At 53.0% G+C, this 27,421-nt stretch overlaps 1 protein-coding gene across 4 annotated transcripts in view; it reads right to left on the bottom strand.

The window, feature by feature from the left end:
* FERMT2 (FERM domain containing kindlin 2) overlaps positions 1–19,290 on the bottom strand; it is a 52,624-nt gene extending 33,334 nt beyond the window's left edge. For 2 of the 4 annotated variants that reach the window (XM_075503927.1, XM_075503929.1), the window contains exons 1-2: positions 18,922–19,289; positions 281–514 (exon numbers count right to left, since the gene is read on the bottom strand). In XM_075503927.1, the coding sequence (XP_075360042.1) occupies positions 281–514; positions 18,922–19,078 (391 nt within the window). In that variant the 5' untranslated portion in view covers positions 19,079–19,289. Of the gene's footprint in view, positions 1–280; positions 515–18,921 lie in introns of all 4 variants that reach the window. The other 2 variants (XM_075503926.1, XM_075503930.1) reach the window with 2 other exon arrangements.
* Between the last annotated feature and the right edge of the window lie 8,131 nt (positions 19,291–27,421).

Here is a 27,421-nt window from a genome sequence, read left to right as displayed (position 1 = left end):
TGCTATGAAACAGAATTCAGCACAGAAAACGTGTTTCTTCTTACACCTGTGGTACGATCGGTCCCCTTATTTAAGTATTTGCACGTAAAAGATTAGATTTGCAAGGGAAAAAGAGCGGATGTCCAGGCTGCTCGACGCCCAGGTGACTGTTGGGTGTTTGACGCTGGAAAATACCAGCAATTCAGTAAATTTATGAGACGAGCACACGCGCCGAAGGAGAGGCGGGAGCTAAACCAAACGACAACCTCCCCACCGGCAGCTTTCGGCACTCGCTACTTACTGAACGTTTTGCAGATGTCAGAAACCGCCTTGAAGACCCTGTCCGAGAAGTTGACTTTCACCTTGACGTACTTCATGTTGGGCAGCTGAAGGCGAAGCAGCTTGTGCTGAGGTGTGAACTGGAGCTTGGCATCAGCCTGTATCCCGTATTTGTCCAACGTCCAGTGCGTTTTAAGGAGCCAAGTCTTCTTCTTTTCCCACCACAGCGCGTGATCCGACCAGTCTTTCTTGACATCTAGAACAAGGAAATCATTTTACCAGTTAAAACCGCGACCAGAATTAGCCTTCAAAAGACAAAAGCAGAAGTTTAAATGCATTTAACCGAGAAGCGGCTATCGATCCAAAAACGCCGGCAGCCCTTTTCAGATACAAATAAGGGCTTGTACTCAATAGCATCTAGAAGCCACCTTGGAGATAAAAGTAGGAAAGAACCCAAGAGGAATAAAAGGGTGAGACACGACGTGTCCGTGGATCACTCAGCCCGGCAGCGATGAGGCTGGAGCATGAAGCCAAGGGGCTCATGAACAACCCGACACCTTCCCCGGGAGGGGTTTTGCACAGCTTTTTAGGTTAACTATCAATTCTTGGGTTTCCCCATCCCCACCACGTAGGACACCTGTGCTACCCGAAGGGGAGTCCAGCCACCTGGGCACACACGGAACGCAGAACCAGAAGGAGGTCTGCAAGAAGAATTCAACGCCGTGTCTTCTCCAGGCCTTTCAGTTTCTACAAACGAAACTGGAAAATTCCTAAATGAAACTAAAAGTTACTTCCCAAAGGAACAAGAGAGCAAAACCCAACAGCCACGTCTCCTTCCAGCAGGGACGTAACCATGGGGTCTTTGAAGGTCACGTCCAGGTTGGAAAGCGTTTGGGGAGGCAAAGCATGATGATAACTCCCAAAGACAGCCACTATGCAGTATTTTCCCTAACACCCACAATATTTTTCGCTAACACCTGCCCTGCTCTCCCCACAGCCCCCTGCCATTCCTGCAGAGCATCTTCCAGTCCGACAACCACCGACCGGCCTTAACGGTGCAATGTCCCCCCACCACGCAGGAGAAAGGGAAGGAGATGGGGAGGGAATGATCCAGACACTGCAGCTGCATTTTGCAAAGCTCTGCTTAGCCTAAACCCTCCATCTCCAAAAATACTGACCGGGGGGTGTGTCAGCATCGACGGCGACAGCCAAAGCTCTCATTTCAAAGGAAAAACCAAACGCTTCCGCAGGATGTCATCTGGGCAAGCACACGAGAACCTCAAGAGGCTGCAGGACAAGTTACAGGGTGACTTCTGCACTCGATATTGCAAATGATAGAGTTACCAGTAAGTTTTGAGCTTATGGGCTTTGTATGAGGATTATTTTAATTTTCGTAATAAAACAAGAAGCTTGAAAGCAAGGCACTTTTCCAGGTTAAGGCACTGGTAATAAAATAATCCATTTTCAGCTCCAGATCCTCCTCAGATCCCGGATTCCCAACATGAAACATCAGTTTAAGCCAAATTAAAACTGCCAGCTGACTTTTACGGCAACAGCTCCTTCCTCCGTCCTTCGGCATCGATGCTCGTGCGCGGCGGGGCACCAGCCGAAAAGCCGGGGGGAACCCAGCAGAGGCCAGGGGCGAAGCCCCAGCAGACACACCACCAAACAGGCTGAAGGCACCGAGGAACACGCTCCAGGACAGACATCACGAAGACTATCCCCGTGAGCCACGACTGAACTTAATCAAGATGAGAACAGTGTGACAAACAAAGTTTTTGCTGTCCCTATCTGAAAATGGGATCTCGATCTCAGAGTTACTGAGAAAAGCCAGCAGAAGCTTTTTTTTTCTTTGAACTCCTGGTATAATGGCATAATCATGCAGCCAGAAAGTCGAAATGTTCAGCTAGACTTTTCAACAGCTTTGTACAATCAAATTAAACAAAACCAAATATAGAAAAGCATGCAAACTTGCACAAGCCTTGGCTACTCTCAAAAAAATCTGAGAAATCATTACAATGGACTTTGGTAATGAAGTCCAACTTCTGCCCTACTGAAAGCTGAACCAATTGGCACTGAAAGTCTGGGGGGAGAAAAAATAAAAGGCATTTTGAATCACTAACATTTATGCCTAGCAGAAGGGGATTTGGGTTTACGCTGCAGATTAACCTTTCAGGCCATGGCACAAATATGCACAGCATCGTCTTTCGGCCGGAGAGCAATTAACACTTTGAATTAACAGGGAGATGTTGGCTATGGCCAGAAAGGTAAAGGTCTGTGGCTGCCCCACGGGGTAGTTATATATAAAAGAGCTTGGCAAACGTTTAGCAGCTGACTCGTGGTGTTGAGTTTAACATGTTGACAAGAAACCTTCGGTGCTTTGCAAGGCAGCTGGTGTGACCCAGGGCTTGGAGCAATCCCTGCACACTGGGGAATGCCAACCGCCTGGTTAAAGCTGATCAAAGGTTTATAAATCTTCACCAGGGTCCCAATTCATGAGTTACTGATTCGCCGGGGTTACGGCTTTATGGCAAGGCTTATTATTTCAGCTCAGTCTTTTCCCATTTATTACTCTCAGTCGCAGGACTGGGCCCTTTGTATTTACGGAAAGCAAGCTGAGAGCCCGGGTAAGTCTCCGAGTGCTGCAAACTCATTTTAGAGATCCCAGACCTCGAATTCAAAAGGTTGCTACAGGTCCAAAGCCACGCTGCGAATCTCACCGGAGCCGTTCGCAGATCCAGAAGCCCCTCTGAGCTGCTAAATGCTACTTGCACATCCCTGGGCTGCTATTTCCAGCCATGAATCTACCAGCCTTAGGGCAACGCTGTCACGCAAAGAAGCAGAAATGGTCAGAGCCAGCAAGCGTTCATCAGCGTCTCAATCAAAGCAAATAGGAAAAGAAACAGGCTGGTACAGTGGGATGGGAAAATCCACCCATGTTAGTCTAAATCAGGCTGATTCCTGCTTATGGCATGGCGGGGGGAGAGGAACACCAGAGCCGCCAGGATTTAGGTGTCCTCAAGTGCAATAAAAAAGCATCTTCCCATCATGGTCATCCTGGGCAAAGGAGAGCAGAGAGGGATTCCTGGAAAGGAGCTGCACACATTTGCTAGGGTCACAGCAAATCGTTGCCATCCGTGCTCCCCTTCCAGGCAAGGAACCGGCCAGGCGACGGCTGCGGGGCAGCCCGGCGGGCTGCGGAGATGTGGAGGCTGGAGCCGTCGGCATCAGCTGGAACACGGGTCGGGGACAGGGAGCTCCGGGAGCCCAGCCCCAGCAGCAGCGCCCGCGGGAAAGGGAAGCACGGCGCTTCCTTCCCGGCATCAAAAATAATCCCCGCTCCCCGCTTCCTCCACCTCCCCGCGCAGCCTGAACCGAAACCTCGGCTGCCGGGAGCCCGGGAGGCAAATACAAACCCAGGTTCTTCCTCCAAAAAAAAAAAAAAGAAAAAAAAAAATCAAAATCACACCCGGCTGTGATTTTTTTTTGGAGGAAGAACCTGGGTTTGCATTTGCCTCCCAAAACTGTGCCAAGAGGCAGAGACGCGGCACGGGTGACGCTGAGGACATTTTGTACAGCAGAACCCACGGAGCAAACTTGTTGTCCACCTTGAAAAGCTGTTCAGACAGTCCTGCAAATGCAAGAGGCATCTTAAATCACCCAGATGGCTGCGGAGACCTCTGCGAGGACAGAACATTACGAGAAGAGATGAAGAGCCGCTCAATAAAGTGTTTTACATCTTAAACACCCTTAGCTTTCAATTCATGCCGGTACCTCGCCGCAGTCACATCGCACCCGCTTGTCCAGCATAATTACAATTGCAGATTTTTATTCCCACAGCTACCGCTAAATTCACATCTAGAATTCAAGCAGCAGAAAATAAGTCTTCACTGAGATGCACACAAAGTGAATTTTAATTCTGGGCTTGCTACTGCACGGATACACACGTACACAGTTACCGTTTAAGCAACAAAGCCAACTTTTGGTGAAGGGCAGAGAAGATCGGGGCAGCCCCATCCGCTCTGCCCGATGGCCCCTTTATCCCAGGAGCCGGCTGCTCCGAACTCTTTCCCTCTGCCGATCTGTGGATTTTAAAAGGCCCTTTTCTGCTCCGCTCCTGCAGCAGCTATTGAACCTCCCTTCTTCAGAAGCGTTACCGTCACTTGGCAGGCTCTCTGTGCGAGCTTATGACTTACTAGCAATAGTATACAAGTCTCCGGCGTTACATAAACACTGTATTTGCCTTGTTATTTCAGGATATCCCCTATTGCAGATGGGCCCTCCTTCCATGCACCGCTCAGAACAAAAGAGCCCCGATGTGACCGACTAAACCTCTTTCCCCCCCCCCGCCTCCCTGGCACACGGTTAAACCCCATTAGATTGATGTTTGGAGAGCAGGAATCTCCAGCAGCGGTGGGTTCCACCTCTGGGAAAGGCTCCGGCGGGGCAGCACCAGATCCCCTTTCACAGCCACAGCCCCGATTAAATCCGTCGGACAGCAGAGAGCCTACGAGTGCCTCCATCACCTTAACGTGGGAGGCAGATTATTAGAAAGCTCCTGCGTAAGCTCGAGGAGGTACGTAGGCAACTTCGGCGAGCCTGCCGGGTTTGCGTCACGTTTTGTGTTTGATTTTTGGAAGCAAAGATTTGCAGCTGAAGCTGGTTTCCCTGCAATGCTCATCACCTTAGGAGGGGCGGCGGATGCAGCCAAAGCAGTTTCGGTTCATTTCTTAATTATAAGCGATGGCTTTTAGAGCAACGGATTCAAGTCTTCAGCCTTCCCGGGGGAGCAATATGGAAGGACCATCCTCCTCCGGTACAAAATACGGCACGACCAAAGCCCATCCATCCCCCGGGTTGTTTTTCCACAGCAGCAGAATTAGCCCAGCAGCCCTCCCCGCTCCTGGCTCTTCCCCAGCGGCGAGCGTGCACCAGGGGTGCCTTTACCGATGAGCATCGCTGCTCGGGTCCAGTCACGCTCGGGAAACTGGGGTAGCAAAACACCTTTCCATTACCCACACAATACCTCAAACTGACCTACATGTACACACACACAAAAGTATTAGGTATATAAATGTACATATATACACATTTACATCATATATATACACACAGATAAAATCTATGCGTATATAATATACACGCACACAAAATCTATGCATATATAATATACACGCACACAAAATCTATACATATATAATACACACACACAAAATCTATGCGTATATAATATATACACACACATAAAATCTATGCATATATAATATATACACACACAAAATCTATGCCTAAATAAAATACATATACACGTGTGTCATCTACACACACACATATGTTTATACAGACACACACATATATATAAATGCTATATATATAAAAGATACGGTGCAAGGACTGAAACCAACTCACAAGCCAAGCATTTCCCCTCGCAAAAAGTGATTTTTGTACTTGGTAATTTATCGAGAAAAAAAAAAACAAAAACAAACCAACAACTTTCCAGCTTTTCTATGAGTTTGGTGCAGATGGGCTGAAATTGGTCGAGGGTTTTTATAAGCACGGAATAATAAAAAAAAAACCAGTGGGTTGCATTTCTTTTTTTTTTCCAATGAATATGCAATACACATTGTATTGAAAAAAATACAGGTGTGGACAGCACATTTAAAACTCTGACTGCAGGCAGCTCGAGAGGCAGGTGGGAGATTAAAGTACCTTTCAGCTCAAATACCTGCTGATAACGCATTAATCCGGCGCTCGCAAGCCCCGAGGAGCGGCCAGGGGCTCTCCAAGCCAGAGGCTGGGTGTTGGCTGGTTACACACCCCTCTTGGAAAGCTGGCGGGGAAGAAAATCTCCTTCAAAGGCAAAGAGACCTCCAGCAATAAATAGGTGGGGAGTGCCCCGTGTGTCCCGGGCGAGCTCGCTGGGAGGGGATGCACCCTCCCCTCCGCCCTCCTGTCCCCTTGGGATGCCCCGCATGGCCACCGTGCGTGGAAAGCAAGGCAGAAGTATTCGAAGACTTGAAAAGGAGAGCAATTTCAGACTGAAAGTTAAAAAGAGGGGAGGGGAAAAAAAAAAACCCCGAACGACACCAAAAAATCGTTGCACCTCATGTGGTTGCTTTGGTAGGTTTTCCTTTTCCACGTACTATCGAGCAGCGTGTGCCACCGAGGTCTGAAGGCATTATCTTCACGTCACGCAAAACATCAGAGACTATTGCAAATGTTCCCGAAACATTCAGAAGTACCACAAAAAATGGGTAATCGGGTGCGTGGAGCAGGACAGAGGCACCGGGGTAGGGCAAGAATAAAGACGCGTTTTACAGCCGAGGTCCCGCTCCAGCCAGCGCCTGCTCTCGTGGTCATTAATATTATTTACTTTTCAGAAACTACCGATACAACCATTAAATACCGCTGCGTTTCCTTCCCCCACCCGCGGACGCTGGTGCAGGGATTGGCTTCTGCATCTGCGGCTCGCATCCAGACCCCCGCGGTTTGCTGGGGAGAGCTGCAAGATCATCGCTTGCTTTGAAAAGTCCTCCCAACCTCTGCAGGGATTGGGATTTCACGAGACAGAGGTGCCCAGGCTGCAACGCTAGCCCGTGGACCCGCTGCGACCCTACAATGCCATTTTAGGCTAACATCGTTGCAGTCAACAATACGGCAAAAGAAGCCAAGCCAGAATGTTTAAAAATATATGCAAAAATAGATTTTTCTATATATTCATATATGTATTTATTTTTATATATAAAACACAAATTTATATTTTTATATATATAAATATATATAAAATATAGATTATATATAAAAATTTATTTATATATATATATATAAAAATACGGGTACAGCTATGCGCGTGTACACATTCACACACAAAGCTGTACCCGTATTTTATGGGTGTGTGTATATATATATATATATACACACACACACACATATCTATATATCTGAACCCATTGCTCCCTACGGGGAGGGACGGGACACCGCCGCCTCGCTGCTTGCGCTGACCTCTTTAAACCCAGATTCCTTCAAACATGCCAAAGCCACTCCTTTCAGGACAATTATGGGGAAAAAAAAAAAAAAATTAAAAACAGAGCTGTTTTTCATTTCTCTTGAGTCCAACAGAAATGCTGATGCGTTTTGCTGGGTGACGCGGTCGCCGTCTTGGGGCAGAATCTACTTTTTTCGTGTGGATTTGAGTCTTTTGGGGTATGGTGCGCGTTGGAGTAGACCCCCCTCCACCCCCCACCGGGGATTTAATCGCAGAGCAAAGTTCAAAATGGAACAAAAATCCTTCCAGCCTCTGGGCACGACACTTGAAAAATTATACTTTGAAACACAGAGATAAACATCCCAGAAAATGTTTATCAGACTGCTGTAATAAAGCTGTAGCCACGAAAATCTGATGCTCTTGGTACTAATAAGACTTAATAGGGGGTTTTAATCACCTGCCCCATAATGAAAAATGCTATGAAAAATGCTAGAAATGAAGAATAGCTATGAAACTCATGCTATGAAAAATGTAGTGTACAGCAGCCACTCTGCAGCAACCACCTGCAGAAGGGCTTTTACCTGTGGGTAAATACAAAGTGGTACCCCAAATTCTCCTGTACCTACCACCACGGGCAGCTATCACCACTATTTTATCCTACTTTGTCTGCAGGAGAACAAATATTCAGGAAAACATCTAAACACACCCACGGAGGTGTCCAAAACAGGGCGGATCTGTGCTGGAATTTAAATTTAAATGACCATTTCTTGCATGAAAAATAGTTTTGACATACTTAAAAAAAAAAAAAAAAAAAAAGAAAAAGAAGAAAAGGACAAAAGCAGCCTTTTTCCCAACTCTGTGATTCCCGTGAGCGTGACCCAGCGCAGGAGACCTCCCTCTCGTCCCGGCGTGCCGGGGACACGCATGGTTCACCGCTGCGAAATCCTGACGTCAAAGCACGCCGTGTAGTCGCAGAGAGCTATTCAAGAGCAATGAAAAAAAGACGGAGGAGAAAAAAAAAAAACAAAAAACCCCAAAAACCTGTGGAGGACACCGAGCACATGAGGACACAACGCTGAATGCAGATGTTCAATGCGTCCTTGCTCAGGAAAATTATGGAGCGTCTTCCGCTGATGAGGGAACGTGCTGCTGCACTGCTGGAAAAAGCAGCGTCCTTTTAGTGGGTTTATAAGTGAGGTTCACAAGGGCAAGCCCACATCTTGCCGGGGCAGGGACGGTAACTGAAGCGCCGAAGAGGTGACAAAAAACTGCAGCGGTCAATCGTTTTGTCGCTCAAAACCAAACCCTCCTCCTGACGAGCCCACCGTGCCCACAGCCCAGCGATGAGGCACGGCAAAAGCCCCCATGAAACGTCACTGCTTGGTTTCTAAATCATCGGTGGTGTTTTAGAATCCACGTGCGGACGCCGTACGAGCCCACGCCATCGCTGAGCATCTTTGCAGAAGCACCAGGCTGATACATCGAACCCAAACGGCCCCGAAACGCTGCTCCTGGCAGCTCAGGGTTTTGCTCCTCCGCACTCGCCTGCCTTCAAGCATCTCTGCCGGAGCCAGGTCCGCACACAGGCTTTGGGGAGAAGAGCTGATCCCGACGAGCCTGAAAGTCACTTTTTTTTTTTTTTAATTATTATTATTAAAGTAAACTCTAGGAAGGAAGCTCTTTTCAGTGTTAATAGGATTACTCAACTAGCACTTGGAAATTTAATTCATTAAGATGCCACGGCAGTATCTACTACTTGCACTGCTAGTACTGAAACACAAATACTCCCTCCTCCTAGGGCTGAGATGATTTATCTCATGCCGGCCACGCCGACAAGCACCTTTGCCCTGAACGGATGCCACTGACCTGCGGAAAGAACAGCAAAACCCCCTTTAAATTTGCTTTACACCTCTGACGCTATCCCCCCAAGCGCAAAAGGCACAGGCGATCCGTACCACAAGCTGTGCACCCAGCGTACGGTGTTTGCCCTAGAGGTTCCTACACACTTTTATTACGTTTTTACGCATAAATTCATCAGACATACGCATATATATAAAATCTATTTTATTTCTCAGCATCTATTGCAGCAGGAGGTCTATGGGTTTCTCCGAGCTGCTCCCCCGCTCAGTGCACCCGCACCCAGCCCTGTTTAAAGCCCCGAGCAGGGAGAGCAGTCTTGCAGGGATGCTGAACCCAGCTGAAACGTCAGGACACCTTCTGGAGGAGCCGCAAGCCGGGGCCACCTCGGCTCCCCAACACCCCCCGCTAACCAGCACCCATCAGCTCAGCAAGGTCTTTGCAAGCGCCGAGCAGGCTTGCTTTAAATCCTCGCACCAGCACCCCAGAGCCATTTGGCTTGCTCGCTTTTCTACGGGAGGGAATAAAGGAAAGCAAGGGTGGAATTTTTTTTTTTTTTTTAAATATTTTTTTTATTTAAAAACCAGGATCTTCACAGCCTGATTTTGCCGAGTGTTTCCCCGCACTTATCAAGCCCCCCTCCAGAGGAGGCTTTCACTGCCCGCTCCCTGCCTCCGACGGAATCACGACAAATGGCAGAAAACTCAATTAAGGAGCGCGGTTTCCATGATTCATCCAGCACAAAATAGGAAGCATCAGACAGAAACACAGCAGCAGAGGAAGGAAGGAAGGAAAACCACTTCTCCAGGGAGCACTCAACTGCCTTGACTACCAGCCCGGGTGCTCCCTCACCCTCCAGCCGTGTATCACACTTCCCCTTCCCTCACCAAAAAGGAAAAGTGCCCCAGGGTGACGGTGCCAGCAGTCTGCAATCCTGACTCATCCCCAATGAGCGTGCAAGGCATAACTGAGCCGGTCCCTGCCAAAAAGACATCATACCCGACAACGGAGCCAGAGGACGTTTGGCGGGACGGATGCATACGGCAGATAAAAGAGGACCGAACGGCCAACCTGAATTCCCAACTTCTCATCTGAAGCTGCAGTCTCGCCAGGCAATTCCCCAAGCGTGCCTTAACGATGGTTATTCTCTGATAAAAGCTTAGTCCCCTGGAAAGTGAGGTTTGCAACCGTCGCGATGCCTCGGGCAGCCTCACCCCACACCAAACCTGCGAGCCAGCGTTGGTCCCTCTCCTGCAGATGAGGTGGGATCCTGGTCTGCAAGAGAGGGACACCAAACCTTCTGCGTTTCACCCACAGCGCATCCCCCCGGGCAGAGCACAAGCCATGGGGAAGGAGCCTCATCCCTCCCTGGCAGGGACAGCAGCCAAAAAACGCTTCGCGTGCCACCAGCCTTCCCTTGCGCGTCTTGTGGAATGAGCTCCTGGGGCAAAGCAAGATTTGGGGTGAAGCTGGTCTCTCCCCTCGGTCCTTTGCAGAGCTATGGGGAGATGCCATAGGGAAAGGATGAAACCCTGCCATTTTTCTTATTTATTTCTGTGTAAGTTAGCCCAAGCTCATTGATGCACGCAACAGGCTTTTAAAGGGCTTTAAGACCTCTAACCTTGAGCTTGGGTCCACCTCACCCATCACACAACCAAGCGCAGGCACAAAAGCCGTAGGGTGGCGGAGAGGACAATTTCTGCCGCAGACGGCTCTCGAGCTGGACGTCGTGTCGAGCAAAGCTCTGTGTATCATCAGCGAGGACGGGAAGCTCAGCAAGACAGCAATATAGCTCTTTCCAGGCAATTTCATAAAACGCAGACTTTCTAATTGAATTTGGAGTTTCGGCAATTAACCCTTCCCAAAGTACATATGCCTGCAGGGAGGAGGGGGAAAAGAAAGAAAACAACCACCAAACAAACAACGTATAATCGGCTGGTAAGAGATTTAAAACGTAATAATTGGCAAGATGAATTTTTGGTTGCTGTCTAGTTGTTTTGCAAGCTAAAAACCACCCGAGGTTATAAAGGGGAGGGTTTATGCAACTGCTGGCGTGCCTGTTTGCCTCCACGCACCCCCTCCCAACGCTGTTCTCAACCTGTTGTCCAAATTCAGCCACGTTTTACTGAAAATTGGAGGTCTCCCAAGATCCCACCCGTTCTGCAGGAGAGGGACCATGCCGCGCACCCAGCTCCCGACCGAGCTTTACGTTGGAACGGCCACCGAGCGCGAGCTGCACCCAGAGCCGCTGCAAACTTGCTGGAAAACGGGCGAGCGCAAGAAAAGCCGAGCAGCACAGTTCTCCAAAACTACAAAAGAAAATAAAAAAGCTTTCCTGTGGTTTGATGGGCATTTCTCTTCCCCTGTCCCATCAGTTCTATGCAGCGGAAGCTCCAGCCTGGACAACCGAAACCGGAGCAATGTGCAAAAAGCAAACCTGGCCAAGAAAATTAAGTTACTGCAACTCTGCTCAAACTCGTTATTTCTCCATCCGGCAGGAATTTGGGGTTCTCAGTATTTTTCCGAATTATAACACCTGAAAAACCCTGAAAGCCACCGAGAACATTCAGAACCGAATCCCACCGGCTGAGAAGTTTTGCTCGGTTTTGCTTCTCTGCCCCTTTCTAAACTATCGGTTAATTCACATTTCAGAACAAGAACAAAGAAATTCATCTTCTTTAGGAGGTTTTAACAGTATGACACTTTTCCCCCCCCAAGCACGCCCAGGGCTGGACGCTGGGCTGAAGTCGGTGTGCCACGAGCTCCGTAGATCTCCTTCCTTCCCCTTGCCTGTAAGAAAAACCACCACCATAAAAAAAAATAATCCCCCAAACACCCAAAATAGGAGCTCGCAGTGGCGGTGTCACCGGTGATGTTGAAAGGACTGAAGTTTGCAGTGCAAACACTCCCTCTTCTCTTTCCCAACTCAGCAAACACTCCCTACATCCACAATTTCGTGCGGTTATTCACACTCCTTCCCTCCCCGCAACAATAATCAGAGACCAAGGGTTAAAACTCAGGTTCCTGGCTTGCTTTTTATAATGGCCCATAGCAGGGTTGCAAGAAGTTGCTCATACACCCACAGCGGTCTGCAAGCTGCAAACTGACGACTACCAAACGCCACGTTTCTAAACCGAAAATCAGAGGTGAGGCGCGATTTTACGCCGCTACCCAGAGGAGGATGGTGCCTGCTACGAATGCAACCATCGCACGTGTAACGGCACAGAAAGAGGGATCAGAAATCCCTGCCAGGGAACACCCGGAGACATCTGCCTTCTATCTGGAAATATTAAACTACTTTGAGTACAATTTGTGTGGGTTTTTATATGGTTGAGAGAGACTCGGGCAGATGCCTGGGTGAAATGCAAGCCCTGATGGAGAAGGGTGGGGAAAAGGAAAGGATGGCTACGGGAGGGGGGGAAGATAGGGGAAAATAAAAAGGGGGAAGTGTGCGAATGTGGTGATTTCTATTTTAGGTCGCTCGGAGTGACATGAGCGTGGCGAGCGCAGCTCCCCACGCCGGCTTCCCCGCACGCCTTACGTCAAATCGAAACCTGAGGGAGCTGGGAGAGGAAACTACTGATTTGGGCTGGGTGGGAGCAGCAAACCCAACAATTTCCTGTCTGTGGTACGACAAACCCAGGCTCTGGTATTCGCGGGAACGCCGCCGCCGCCTCCCGCCCCGCTCGCTTCCCCCTCCGGCTGGGATCTGTGTCATCGGCCGGGCTCTTTCAAGCCAAAGTGGACGGCTCGTAGTGAAAAAATTACAATTTTGCTTCCAAAGAGTCATCGCCACTCTGGGTAGAAATATTAATTGCCGCGACCGCAGCTTGGAGCTGCCTGCGTACGGCTTTTACCTACCCCCACCCCGAATTCCTCTAGTCATTGGCAGTTCAGATGAATATTCCACTTAGGCTAACAAAGAGGACGTTATTTGAGCCACGATCCTGCAATTTGGTGTGGGCCTACGTAGAAGCTTCCTGGAGTCAAACGTTGGATGTAAAGTGAAGAGCCAGCCCTGCACGGATCAACGTGCGTGGCCGGAGAGTGTCTGTGGCAACAGGCGCTTGCATATTCTCACTTAAATGTCATTGAAAATGTGTTATCTGGAGGACGAGGATTCCGCACAGGTCACTAGCAAAGATATTAATCAAGTGGCAATATGTAAATGCAGGGCACGTTAGCAGCTCCGTGGGTCTCCTTGAAGATGCTGCTGAAGCGGGAGCATCCCTGCTGGGCGCATCCCTGCTGGGCAGCGTCGGGCAGCTTCCAGGGTACCACTTCCACCGCAAAACGGCCCCAAAAACCCCGCACGTTTCTGGAGCAGGAGGACTTTCGTGCTCCGCGGCATGCCAGCTCCCCCCAGATCCCCCCGCCTCTGTGCTCGCCGCCCCACCTCCCGCTGGCTGCGCAAGTTTTGCTGTTTAAAAGCCTGGGATGAGGTTTACCGGGGAAATCTGGAGCGGGGTCAGCGTGGAACGTCAGAGGAGTCCCGCCTGCCCAAACCACAGCAGCCCGAGCTGCCCTCAGCAGCAAACACCGTCACCATTTATCACGTTATTTGAGACAACCACTCACCACCCCGCCTCAAAGGGAATACAAACAGCTTCTCGCAAGCCTCCCGGCCGTATTAAATGGCACTCAGAGTCCTCTCGTGAACGCCACGTACTTGAAAAGCAATATTGAGGAGTGACCGAGCGCTGATTTTGAAGCAAAACATCCGTCTCGTCTCGCTCGACAACTGACGGCCAGACGAGCATCTGCAGGTCTTGCAAATGAAGATGCTCAGCTGTCATCCTGGCGGCACGGACCGGAGAAATGCCCCGACCATGCTCCAGACACCAAGCACTGATGCTCAAATAAGTATTTTTGGAAAGCGTGGCTACAATAAAACCCCTTCCTTTATTTTATTTTAGCCTCCAACCATTTCTCTTGCCTCCTCTAACAGCAAAGCACACGTGGTCACCCAGTGAGCCCCTACCCAAGTCTCCTTGGAGAATTCCAAAGCAAAAGGGGCAAGTCACCTTCAAGACAGCACTGCAGACTCATCCTGCCTTGTGCTTGCAATAGAAATGGGCTGGGGCAAGGACCCTGCATTTCTCTTACACAGCCTTAAGCTGTTTCAAAGAGTTCATTCCAGTTTCAAGGCAAAGAATTTCCCCAGCAAGTCTCGGGATGGCTCGGAGCATTTATAAGCACTGCAAAACCTCAAACACAAACCTGGGGAAATCAATGACGCTGCGCTTTTCTTGGTGTTTTATTCATAACCCTTTACGGGGTCCATTAAGAAAAAGACTTTACAGGCAGAACACTAATATTGTCGATCGATCTTGTAAAGAGTACAGCTGAAGTCATTGGCAAAATAACACGGGCAGAGTCCATTCGATGGTGAACAGAGCCCCTCGGGCGAACCCCAGACACGTTTGCAGGCTAAAACCAGCAAAAGAAAGAGCTCGACGTGCTCTGTCACCTAAAACAAAACACTCTGCATGTGACAGCTCCTGTGCCGGTCCTCAGGTGACATCCCGCCCTCTCCCGAGCGATGGAAAGGAGATAGCGGAGGAGCTGCCAAGGGGAACAATGGAGTTTAAACCAGTTGCCCAAACCCTTATTGAAGACGTGAGTCACAAAAAACCCCAAGGCCTTAGAAGATGTCATCACTGCCCGCCGTTATCAGCCGCCCTCTATCAAGGGCTGGGGGTTGCTCTGATATTTATCCCCGGCGCAGCCCGCGCGCCCGTCCCGGCTCGATAAAGCGGAGGTGCCGCCACGCCACGGGGCAGCGCCTCGAGCCGTCCTCCCGCCTTGGCCGGGCGATGCGGCAAGCGTTAACGCCTTTCGGTCCAGGAGGACTATCGTAATTCCAAACCCAGCTGCTTTTTTTTTTTTTTTTTTTTCATTCACTCAACTATTTTCTTCAGGTACAAACCCCTAAAGGTGCTCAGTCCTCCCCCAGCGAGCCCCTGCAGCTGGAGCCGGCTGCCACGCACGTACCGCCTGCAAAAGAAACCTCGACAGAAATCTGCATTTCCACGGCAAAACTTCTATCCACGGACTTTCTGAATCTGCTCGGTGCACATTTAGGTCATCTGTCTTAAGCCATTCCTCTGCCAGCCACCATTTGTCCCCCCTTCCCTGTTCCTGTCAGCTATTCTGTTATTGCCAGTACCGTGCACGGCATCCCCCAAAGGCAATCCTGCCTTTAACGTATAGCCCACAAAGCTCCTCCCAACTGCATTTCAAAAAAGCAGGGTTCTTTTTCTTGCATGTGTTTAAAAGAGCCTTAAGTTGACAACAACAATAACCTGCGTTCACTTCCTTCCTTCCTCTGCTCCCTGTGATTTTAAGCCTCATTTTTTTGTTTGTAAGTCAATAGTGGCAAAATTCCTAAAAAACCCCCGGGTGAGCACCAGGAGTTTCCAGTACAGACCCCAACCCGCACCGACCAACTAAATACTACTGCTCTTAAAACCTCAGCAGGTTTTTTTGCCTGTTTTTCAGAGATGACTCTGCCAAGCACACGGCACGGCTCAATTAACGAAGTGGCTTAATCCAGCGGAGTGATAAATAACAGGGGAGCGAACAGGTCACTGCAATTCACTTGAGTAACCAGAATCCCTGTCTGCCACTTGGGTTTCTTCCAATCCCTGCCTGCTTTAGTGACAGATTTTAATTGCCTATTCCCATATAGCCCGACCGCAGCCGCTCTGCGCAGGCAAGGACCGACTCGACAAGATTTACTGATACCTGCAGCCTTGCAATTAGGGAGCAGAGACTTCCCCGCGTTCCTGCGCCGAGCACGGCACCCCAACACGCATCCCCGCGCACCCCAGCCCTCTCCAAGGCAAAGGGCTGTTTACTGCGATCGTTTTCTCCTACCAACATCAGAAAATACTAATGTAAATCTAGATTTTTCCCCCCCCTTTTCCAAGCTCCCCTCGCTGCGGGGAGGAGGGAAGGCATTTTTCCCCTCCGCTCACTAACGGTTGAAGAGCTCCTACCCGCATCCTACAACCAGAGCGGGGCTGGTCTGCTGCAAATTCACAGCGATGCCCTAAGCTTCAGGGAAACTCTGGGCAGGCCACAAGAATCTGCTTTCCCTGCCCTCCGGCAGCACGAAGCCTCCGGGAGGTTTGTCCCAATGGAGCCGGCAAACCCCTGCCCAAGGCACGGCCCCCCCTTCCTTCCTCCCCCCACGACGAGCAAGGGGAGCAGTCCATAGGGGATCCCAGAGCTGCAAGGAAATTTTAGTTTTAAGACATTTCCTTAAAACTCACAGCAAAGATCTGCTTTGCAAAAGTTGAATAATTTTTTTTTAACGCTGGGAGTTGTTAAAAAAGGGAAACGAACACCGGCAGGGACAGTGGGACGACGGGGAGGGACAGGTTAAAAATGCAGGGAAAGGGTTTCAACGTGGAAAAATTGCAAAATTAATGTATCTAGAGACGAAGCAGCGGCAGAGGCTGGATGAAGGAGGGCATTGAGGAGGCACACGAGGGCGAGAAGCGAGTCCCGTCCCACCCCGCTCCGCTAAACCCGACCCTGACAAGCTGGCAGGAGCTCAAAGAAGAGCCATAAAAATAATGAGAGGGCTGGAAGAGCTGACACGCAGGAAGATTAAAAGGAACTAAATACGTATAGCTTGGCTCGGTGACAAAAGCCAAGGGGAAAGGGAAGGCAACAGCCGGAGATATCCGTGGGTCCTGGCCGTCCCGGGGAGGGGGGCACTGGGGCTGAGCCCCCAGGGGAGCACCATCCCCGCTCCCCCCCGCCGGGGCCAGCGCTGCGGCCGCTGCATTCCTTCCCTCTAATACAATCCCTAATTTAACAAGTGGAGAGGATCCGGGCAAACACATTTGGGGGGGGATGCATTACGTCAGGCGCTAATTTAGGTCTTTGCTGGGCTTCGTCCCCACGCACGCGCCCGGCTTTCGGCACACGGGTCGGCCCCGGCTCTGCTTCGGCATCTCCCAGCCCAGCTCAAAACCGAGGGGAGCATCGCTTACTCATTCGCGATCAAGGGGGTGACTTTTCACCATTTCTAGAAAGCTGTTATTTTTTCTCCCTAGCCACTGAGCGCTCAACTTCAGCAAATCTTTCTGCAGCTCCAGCAGAAAAATCACAAAACAAATAAACAAACAAAAAAAAAAATCAAGTTTTCGGAGAGTCAAGGCTATCTCCAGCACGAGACCCTTTGATGCGAGCGCTTGCTTCCTTTTGAAACAAGCGTATTTATATCCATCTCTTCCTTCCTTTAACTTCAGATAATTAATAAATCAAAACCTAAGCATGGTGGAAGACGGTATTTTTAAAGCCGCACGAGGGCTTTGCGTTGAACCGGGACCTGCAAGGCGCAGCTGACAGCTCCGCTACTCCCACAGCCGCAGGCACGCGCGGGGACCTGGCAATTAATATTTTATTTGCACAATTACAGTCATCAGCCCGGACTATACCGTTGAGCAAACACGGCCGAGCCATAAAGAGCTGATAAAAAGACCAGGGGGAGGTTTGGCGGGGCAGAGCTCCCCACGGCCGGCGGGTCGGGGCGCTCGCTTTCGGCAGGGAGCGCGCCCAAGCTGGCTCCTCCGTCACAAAGCCATCCCGGCGGCTTCGGCCGCGCGTTCCCATGCGTCCCAGACAAACGGGCTCTTTGTCCAGGTACGCACCCAAAGCCACCGGACACCGCGGTGTCCCCGCTCCCAAGCCCCGGTCCCCCTCTCGCCCACGCCACCCCGTTAAGCACCCCGTGCTCGCAAAAGGGCCCTCGGAGGCGCTTTCCTCATCCAAAGCAGCGCAGAGCCAGCAACAACTTGCGAATTTAATTTTTCTGTGAACTGGAGAGCACCCATAAAAATCCCCCCACCTCCCCCACCCCGTAAGTGAAGATGTTTCCGGGCTCTGCGCAAAATCCGGGGTGCAAAGCAGCCGGCGACGGGGGCTGAGGCCCCGCCAGAGGCAAAGCGGCCCCGGGGTGTCCAAGCGGGGCTGGGCCGGGCCCGAGGCGGTTAGGAGGCGGCAGCGCGGGGTGCTGGCTGGGCGCACGGGGGTGCCGGGGCTGGGGGGGTCCCCGCTGGGCCGGGGGAGCGGGAGCTGCTGGGGAGAGCACGGAAGGGTGCACTGGGGAGAGGGGCAGCCCGGGGCTGGGGTGCTGGGCTGGGGTGCTGGGGTAGGGTCCTAGGGCAGGCAGGGTGCTGAGGGGCAGGGTGCTAGGCAGAGCGCTGGGGCAGGGTGCTGGGTGCTGAAGCACAGCACTGGGGCAGGGTGCTGGGTGCTGGAGCAGGGTGCTGAAGCACAGCACTGGGGCAGGGTGCTGGGTGCTGGAGCAGGGTGCTGGGTGCTGAAGCACAGCACTGGGGCAGGGTGCTGGGGCAGGGTGCTGGGTGCTGAAGCACAGCACTAGGGCAGGGTCCTGGGTGCTGGGGCAGGGTGCTGGGTGCTGGGGCAGGATGCTAGGGCAGGGTCCTGGGTACCGGGGCAGGGTACTGGAGCACAGCACTGGGGCAGGATGCTGGGTGCTGGGGCAGGGTACCGGGGCAGGGTGCTGGAGCACAGCACTGGGGCAGGGTCCTGGGTACCGGGGCAGGGTGCTGGAGCACAGCACTGGGGCAGGGTCCTGGGTACCGGGGCAGGGTGCTGGAGCACAGCACTGGGGCAGGGTGCTGGGTGCTGGGGCAGGGTGCTGGGTGCTGGAGCACAGCACTGGGGCAGGGTGCTGGGTGCTGGGGCAGGGTGCCGGGTGCTGAAGCACTGCACTGGGGCAGGGTGCCGGGAGGACGGCGGGGCAGGGTGCTGGGCTGGGTGGGGGGTGCCGGGGGACTCACCGAGCTTCTCGACGAGGCGCAGCATGACGCCGCCGATGTGGATCTCGCCGGTGACCCGCAGGGTGACGTCGCGGCCCAGGTCGGTGACATGGACGCTCAGCTCCCACGTCCCATCGGCGTAGCAGCCGTCCGGCATGCGGATCCCGTCCAGCGCCATGGCCCCGGCCTCCTGCGCCGCCAGCCGCGCCTCACCGCCCGCCCGCCCGCCGGCACGGCTCGGCTGGGCTCGGCTGGGCTCGGCACAGCCCGCCTCCGCGCCCGGGGGGGTGGGATGGGGGCGCGGTGGGGCGGGATCGGGGGGTGCAGCGCTGCCCCGCCGCCCCCCAGCCGCTGCCTGCGGGGCCGCCGCGGGAGGAGAAGGGGCGGGCGGGGAGAGGGGGGGGAAGGGGAGGAGAGGGGGAGGAGGGAAAGAGGAGGAGGAGGAGGAGGAGGAGGAGGGGGATAATAATTAAAGGAAAAACGCGCCCCGCGCCGCCGGGCCCCTTGGCCTTTTATGGAAGCGAAGGACGGAGCAAGCGGGGGCCGCTCCAACATCCGGGACTCGCCGGGGGGCGGCCCGGCCCGGCCCGGCCCGGCTCGGCTCGGCTCGGCTCGGCTCGGCTCGGCTCGGCTTTGCCCGGCTCGGCTCGGCTCGGCTCGGCCCGGCCCGGCCCGGCGCGGTGGTCGGCGGTCCCGGGGCGGGCGGAGAGGGGAGCTCCTGAGGCGGCCCGGAGAGCGTCCTCTAGGGCCGGTGGAAGCTCCGTGTCCCAAACACGCGTGGATGCTGTGGGCGCCTTTCCGCGGCAGCCTTCCCCCCCTGCTGCCTTCAGGGGCTGGGTTTTTTTTTTTTAAGAGTGCCCATTGCAAAGCCCCTAATTCATAAGCAGAATGTCTCCCGTCAGGCAAACCCCTTACCTTAGCATCGCAGTCCGCGGCCCGCGCCGTGCCCGCGCCGAGGCTGGGCGATGTGCTGATCCCCTCCATCCTTATCATCTGTGAATCTAGGAAATGGGAACTGTCTCTAAATAAGAGTCTGAGCCGGCACAAATGGAGAAAAAAAAAAAAAATATTATCCGCTTCCTGTAGCCCTCCACCCAATGATACATACATCCCGCCAAGGCAACCGGGCTTCCTGAAAACCCGTCACACGGAAGGAGCTGCGCTGCGAGGTCCAGCGCGGTGGTCGGTGGCGGCGGGCAGGATGTGTCCCGCACCGTGCCGGGCGATGGGAAGCCATGTCCCGTAAAAGCCGTGTCCTTCCCGGCAGCCTCGGGGATGGCTCTGCCAGCCCGGGGCTTTCTCCACGAGCACCGTTCTCATGTCCTTTGCTGGCGTGAAGGCAACAAAAACTTCTTAACGGGGATGATACCTTGCCACCTTTTCACTTTTGCTGTTATAATGGAGATATTTATACAGGGCTGTTCCTCTGTTTTCCCATATACATTAATAAAAGCTTTCCCAAAGCTGGCCTGGGCAGAGTGAGCCAGGTTTTACACATAAACAGTGCGGAGGATTTGGGCTAACGTGGCTGATGCTGCCAGAGGGAAATTGGGTAACGCTGCCCCGAACGGCGGGCGGACGGGCAGCAGATTGACCTCCCCCACCAAATCCTCCCGGGGCCTTAATCCCGGTCAATGTAACCCCCGCTTCATCCCCCCAAACTTAGAAGCTGGAGCATAATTTACAGGGTGACGGCTTGGGAGGGCAGGGGAAAGCCGGTCTGTAACAATAAAGCTTTCACAGATTGTATCTCGGTGTTCTTCCAGCGTAAAACAATAGGGCGATAAATAGAAAGGGTTACTCTCGACCCGAAGGGTTTGGACAAGCTTCCCAGCTGATGCAATGCAATACGGCTCCGCCGAAGCTGGTAACCTTTTAGTACAGCTGATTGCACGCCATGGGGTAGAGGCTGCTGGTTCCTTGCGCTCTTAAAACCATTTGTGGAGTTTATCTTTCCCTGAGGACGGGGCAAGCCGCTCTCTCTGCCCTCTCCGTCCCGGCCGGGGCCAGGCACTGCCGTCCCCGGGGCTCTCCTTTCCTCCCAGCGCCGCTGCTCGGCGGTGGGTGTGCGGAGAGGCGGGCAGCGGGATCTCCAATGCTCGGCCGAGACGCAAAGCAAGGTCAAAAATGCACCGGCGAGGCTCTCGCGCCAGAGGCAGCCGAGCAACCCCGGGGCTCTTCCCACTGTTTGCGAGAAGTCCTCGCTCCGTACGAGCAGCAATAGCCAAATAAGGTGCCGAAACGCACGGCCGCTTCCATCAGGACAGGGATGATACCTACCAGATCTGCCGGCAGCACGGCTCCCAGCCCGCCGCTCCTTCTGCCTCTGCTCCGCAGAAACCGGGATGCTTTTCCGATGAAATGGCTCCACGGGCATCTTTGGGAACGATGTAGCTGAGCGGCTCCTTGCCTGTCGCGGGTTTATACCACTCGTTTTGCCCTTTTTTTATTCGTGATCTTTTTTTTTTGGGGGGGGGGGGGTTTAAACTGTTATGTGCAGTTGTTGAAACCGGCTGGTTTTCCTGCCTGGCTGCTCCGGGGCTGCGGGCAAGCCGGTCAGACTGGCTCTTTCCAGGGTGACCAGCCACGGAAATCTGCCCTGTGCTTTTGGGTGACTGGAGCAGGAAAAGCAGCACGACTGAGCACCCGGTCCGTCTCCACGTAGAGAGGCAGAGAAATTCCCCAAACCTCCGTGCAAACAAAAGCTCCGTTGCCTCAAATGCTCCAGCGCGGCCGAGCGCAATGTGCTCTGACCTGGTGGTGGGCAGCCCCTGCTCGGCCCCCGCCACCCCTCCCGTTCACCCGGGTCTCGATATTCCCCGTCTGCAGCTTCTTCCTTCACAGGGGCGATGTTTAAAAAGAAAACCCAAAAAAGGAGAAATGCAGACGCCTGTTTTTCCCCCGGCACTTTCCGTGTCCCGTGTGCTCCTTTACAACCCGCTGCCACCGGTACCGCTCCTCGTCACACGGGGTTTGCAAGCTCTTTACTTCTCCCCGAGTTCTACTCTGAGCTCTTTACAGCCAGCCCTGAAGCGACGGGGGACTTGGAGCATTACTTGAGTCCCTTTCAAAAAATGCACTACTAGAAATAAACTTGGGCAGTGACGGCACAGCAGCACAAGCCACTTAGTGCACAAACCACTTATTGCCTGCTCCCGCATCTCCGGCACCACGTAAGAGCAGGTGAGAGAGGTTCAAACCACCTGGGTGGTTTTCTCCATGTGTCTCTTCATCCCCTTCCACCTCTAAGGGTCTTTCGGACGTAGCCAAGGTTCACTTTTCACAAACGACCGTTTCCCAGCAGAGAGAAGGTCGCGCTGCTGGCAAAGGAAACGTGCTAGGTAACTCCGCTTCCTTGTTTATTCCCGGCCACATTCGTTCTTCCCTCATTTTGTCATTTCGGAAATGTCCACGTGACTTGGCTTTTTTTATTTCTCTGAACGTATATGCGGAGTAACGCAGCTGTCGGAGATACGTGTTGTACTAATGTGCAATCACCAGGTATACGCATGGAGTTATTCAGCATCCTTGTGATGAAAGGACGGATAATATTTGGGATTAAGGTCTTGAAGAAGCACTTGAGATGAGGAGGTTTATTCTTTCTAGATTGTAGTAATTCCCTCTTGTGATCTTGCAAAGATTATTCAGCATCTCCATACCTCACTGCCCAGCAGTAAAATAATATTTGCTTATGTCCCTCAGGACACAACTCCAGCGATGCAGTCCCACTGCTGCGCTCACGCGTAGCCTTCCTCCAGGCTCATCATCTCAGCTGGATGTAATGTTTGCTTCTGATGAACGAGGTCAGAAGAATTCCTAGGAGTTGGTCTCATCTTTGGGCCTGTCCGTAACGGAGCCTCAGCACCCTTTTCTGGGCGGGTTTGTGGCTGGTGTGGTGTCTTTGGGTTTTTCCCACCCCTGTGGGGGAGAACGGAGACGACGGCAGGTATCGGAGCTGGAGGGGTACGTGGGGCCCAGGGTTGAACACGCAAGGCGACGCTGCGTATCTTCACGGAGTTTGAGGGCCGGGAATAGGTCTGTAGACTCAAGTCCTCGCGTCTTCAGGATGGGACATTTGTCCTCCAGGACAGTTACTCCAGTTACTCCAGTTACTCCAAGGAAAGTTCAGGCAACCTGCTGTGGAAATGCAGCTGGGTGCTCTGGGCAAGGAGTACTGATGCCAAGATACCCTTACCTAAAACAAGACCCATCGGCCTTAGGAGGGCCATGTGGCCAGATCTCTCCTCCTGATGGCCAAGGACACATGGGATGAAGCCAGGCACCAAGATTTGAGACTCTCACAACCCCCCAGCTTGGTCCTTCATGCCCAAAAGTTACAAAATACATCCCTGCAGCTAGAGTAAATCTTAGCTTGCAAGAGATAGCTACGCTCAGATAAGAGACACGGAGCCAGAGCAAGCTATCTCCTCCCTTGATAAGTCAAGCCAAGGTTTCATTGCCCTACAGCTACAAAATCACATCTCATTTCCATTCTGCGTGTGCCTAACGTCAGCCGCGGCACGCTGGAGCCTGCTGGGCTTGTGCCGCAGGGCCAACCCCGCCGCAGGGCTCTTCTCTATCCCTTCTTCACCTTCTTTCCAGGATTTGGGGTCAATTAAGCTCTTGAAGCCTCAGGCTGGGAGGTTTGTTTCCCAGCCTCTTCCTCTGCAATCAGCTCTTCATAACAAATAACTCTGCTGGCTCTCCTGACTCGGCTTGTGTCAGGCATTAGTTTCCTGTTGACATTAATCCCTGTGCCGTCGTTTATCTTTTATCCTTTTTCTATCATGCGGCCATGTCCTTCCGATGTTTCCAGCTGCCAGGAGTGACCTCCACCGAGTGTGACTCTTGCCTTGGCCCCAAAAGGAGGCAACATGCCCCAAATCATTCTCTAGTCGTCCCCTGGGTCAGAAGGGTCCTTGAACTTTGTGTCTGAAAGGGCCGGTGGGTCCTGGAGCACCTCTTGACATCTGTTTTAGCCAGAGGGAGTTGTTAACAGAACACTTGAATCCACGTGATGGAGAATTTGGATAAATCCCAGGTAAATTCTCCTAAAAGTTCATTCATCCCAGGGCTGAAAATGTCCTTCCGGCTCCCTGCCCAGTGCCTGACTATCTTACAACAGCCATGCCCAGGACCCCGCTCCCGTTGCTGATCTTCCTCTGCATGGCCTGTGCCTGGCTCCTGGGTTTGGTACCGCTCATCATCCTCACCTTGGACTCTTCATGTCACCTCGTGACTTGCAGCAGCGAATCACGCTGCTCTGCATAGCCCGTGTTGTAGTAAAGGCTGGGCAGAAATGCTGCACAGGGATGCAGGAATGTGTCCCTCTCAGCTGCTGCCATCCCCATCGGTCTTTCAGCCAGCCCCAGGACCCCCGGTGATGTTGGAACATTGCCTCCATCCAGCCCCCCTCCAAGGTTTGCAAATTCTTTCGGCAAAACCTATCCCAAATGTAGCCTTCCCTGGCCTCTTGCACTGGCTCTCGGAGGGTGCTCTCCTGCAGACGCTGCGGATGCTTTGCGTGGTGCTGTCGGTGTAACTCATTCTCTAGAAACCCGGGATGGAAAATGCTGTGTTTTGATGAGTTAATCCCAGAACGCGATCAGTCTGTAGAGTTTTTTGGCTAAAAGTGACTTTGAAGGGTACTTTACCACTCTACTGATTTGCTCTTGCCCAAGAGAAAAGGGGTAACTCCAGCCCAAAGGTTCAAATATCTCACACCCCGCCTCTTCTCCTGTAATATACAACATATTAAACCACTTTCTATTGTCCATCAGATTTTTTGAGCCTTTGCCATTCCCGTTCTGGCTTTTCTCCACCTCCAGAAGGCCTCCTATTCATTTGCCTTTACAAATACAAAGTACAGGCTGGAAGGCTGAATTTCTCCCGAGGAGCTGGGGCTCGAAGAAAACCCAAATGTCACGCAGCGCTCAATCACCATGCCTGGAGCTGGTGACTCTGGGGTGTTAGAAGAAACACCCGGCATCGTTTATCCACTGCTAGTCAGCAAGAAGAAAAAACAAAAAATCCCAAATAATTCATCTGATGGCTCCGACACCATCATCTGCAGAGCCGGCCAGATAGTAGAAAGCATCTATTTGGAAGTGATTTACTGGGAAGCAGTGGGGAAAAAAAAAACCCCAGCAAATCACACCATCAATTATTCATAGCTGCTATTCAGGCCCTTTCGGGGCAGCCGCTTGATGGGAAGCGGAGCTGCCGGAAAGCACCCTGCGCTGGCACCCAGCACCCTATAGATCTGCCCAGGTTGTGAAGGAGGGGAGGAAAACTGCCCCCAGCACCCTGCGTAGCCCCATCCCAGGTATCTGCAAAGCGGCAGCCCCGCGGCCGGCATCACCAAGTGCTACAGCATCAAACCCCCACCCCACCCCAAGGCCTGGCACCGATGCTTCCCGTTATCTCTCCAGCCCCAGCTCTCCCCTCCCCAACGGTCTGGCGAAACTGGCTCCCAGCCCGCGGGTTTTCCCTCTATCAGCGCAGGGAGCAGCGAGATGAAGCGAGCCCGTCACGCTTTGTTAGGGGGCCCGAGGGCTGCGGAGGTGTAGGGCATCCCTTCAGACGTGCCCGACCGTTCCCACCCCTACGGATGCGCTCTGGAGTGGGGTCGAAATTAATTCAAGGCGTGCGGGGGTCAAAGACAAAGCTCAGTGAGAGCAGATCCGTGTCCTGCCCAGGCCTGGGGTCTCACCACACCAGTTTTTCTTTGCAAGCATTGCTTGAATCCCCCCACCCCGTGAAAAATTTTGCTCAGCATAAGATGAGCTCCCCAGGGCACTGTTTGACCCCATGGCATTGTAAAACTCACCAAATTGTGAAATAGAGTAGCAAATCCAGCCCTGGGGACTGACCGTCCGGTGCTGCTCAAGGGACACGAGGATGGGGAGGGATTGGGATGATTTTCCCGCTGTGGAAGCGCCAGAAAGCCCAGCCTGGGCCGCCCATCCCCTCTGGGCAGTGCTGGGATGTTCCCCGCTGGCCGGTGTCCTGGTCCCCACCCCGCAGCCCCAGAAGGATGCTCTGGAGATGGGTTTATTCTTCATCTCCCATGACCAGGGGTATAACAGCAGCAGCTTGGGGGGCGAATGGGGAAACCCAGACACCCCTCCACGATGTAGAGAGCAAACACCAGCAGGCAGCTGGGACACCCTCGTGGACCAGTTAGCCCCCAAAACCTCCCCTTCGTGTGGCATCCTGAGACGGAGCCACATGGCCCCAAGCTCCCCGGGGAGGAGGTGCCCAATGCCCCCAAGCCCAGCCAGAAGGAAGGAGAAGCCAGCAGCAACAGAACCCTGGAAAAGCGGCCACTTCATTCCCATCGCCCAATCCCAAAAGCATCCAAAGCCTCGGGAATAAGGGACTCGGAGCAAGCCATGCCGACGCAGGGAGCAGGGAGCTCCCCAAGGCTGCAAAGCCCCAAAGGCCAAACAAGAATAGCAGCAGCCCCATGAATCACACTCGTCCTAGAAATCACACCCTCCCGATAAACCCCACCCCTGCTGCGGGAAGCTGCGAAGGCTGGAGGATGAGGAGGAGGAGGAGGAGGAGGTCACCAAGGACGGAGCCGCTAGGGTTTGGCCGCCTTTGCTCATGCGCTGCTGGAGAACAAAAAGCTCCGCACGAGGGTTTTTATCGAAATGCACGTCAGAGCTCTGCGAAAGCCGGGCTGATAACAGGCACCTGAGCAAAGGAACCGATGCGACGCGGGCACCGGGGGCACGTCTGCCTCGGGGGGGCATTTGGCCGCGCAGCCCTGATGGAACCGTCATGCAGGGCACTTTCGCCCTGCGTAAATCACCCAAATTTGCCCTAGACCCCAAGTTGCGGGTGCAGGGGGAGCGACCCAGCATCGTACCCTACAACCGCTTCACTTGGGCATCCGTGGGGCTCCCCGCAGCCCCCCAGACTGCTCTTCTGTCTTGTTTTTAACCAAACACAAGCATATCCTGGCTCCTCTCGCTGGGTCTGGGGTGTTTGTGAGCAGCCTCCCTGGGCACAGGTCACCCCAACTTCACCCAAATCTGGGTACGAACGGCTGCAGCCAAGGAAACTGCAGCAAATTTCTCCCCATTTTACAGATGGAGATGCCGAGACCAGGCGCACGGCGGTGACTTACAACCACTGAGGATGCAGCTCCCTGCTGGAGCCGGGATCATGCTGCCCAGGACGGCTGGTGTGTTTTGGGACGGTGGAAAAGCCCAACAGCCCCTGTGTGTGGGTTTGGGTCAAAAATAACCCCAACCCCCTTCCTTCTGCAGGGAAAAGAACAGCGGGAGGCTGCAGAGACCAGGAGGGTTAGTGCAGCGGCAGATGCTGGGCTCAGATTTCCCGGCCACATCCTCGTCTCTCTGCTGCAGATCGCTTCGGCTCTCAGTGCTGCGCTGACGCTTTCTGAGCTGAATAGAGGTATTTGGGGAACATCAAGCAGAAAACAAACGCGTCTATTAAAGGGGGAGGGGAGCTGATGCCTTTGGACACCTGAGATGCCCCACGGAGCTGC

The sequence above is a fragment of the Mycteria americana genome, chromosome 5 (assembly GCF_035582795.1).
Source record: "Mycteria americana isolate JAX WOST 10 ecotype Jacksonville Zoo and Gardens chromosome 5, USCA_MyAme_1.0, whole genome shotgun sequence".
NCBI classification, from domain to species: Eukaryota; Metazoa; Chordata; class Aves; order Ciconiiformes; family Ciconiidae; genus Mycteria; species Mycteria americana.
Note: the sequence above shows the minus strand (reverse complement) of the source record. Positions and strands in the feature narration are given on the sequence as shown.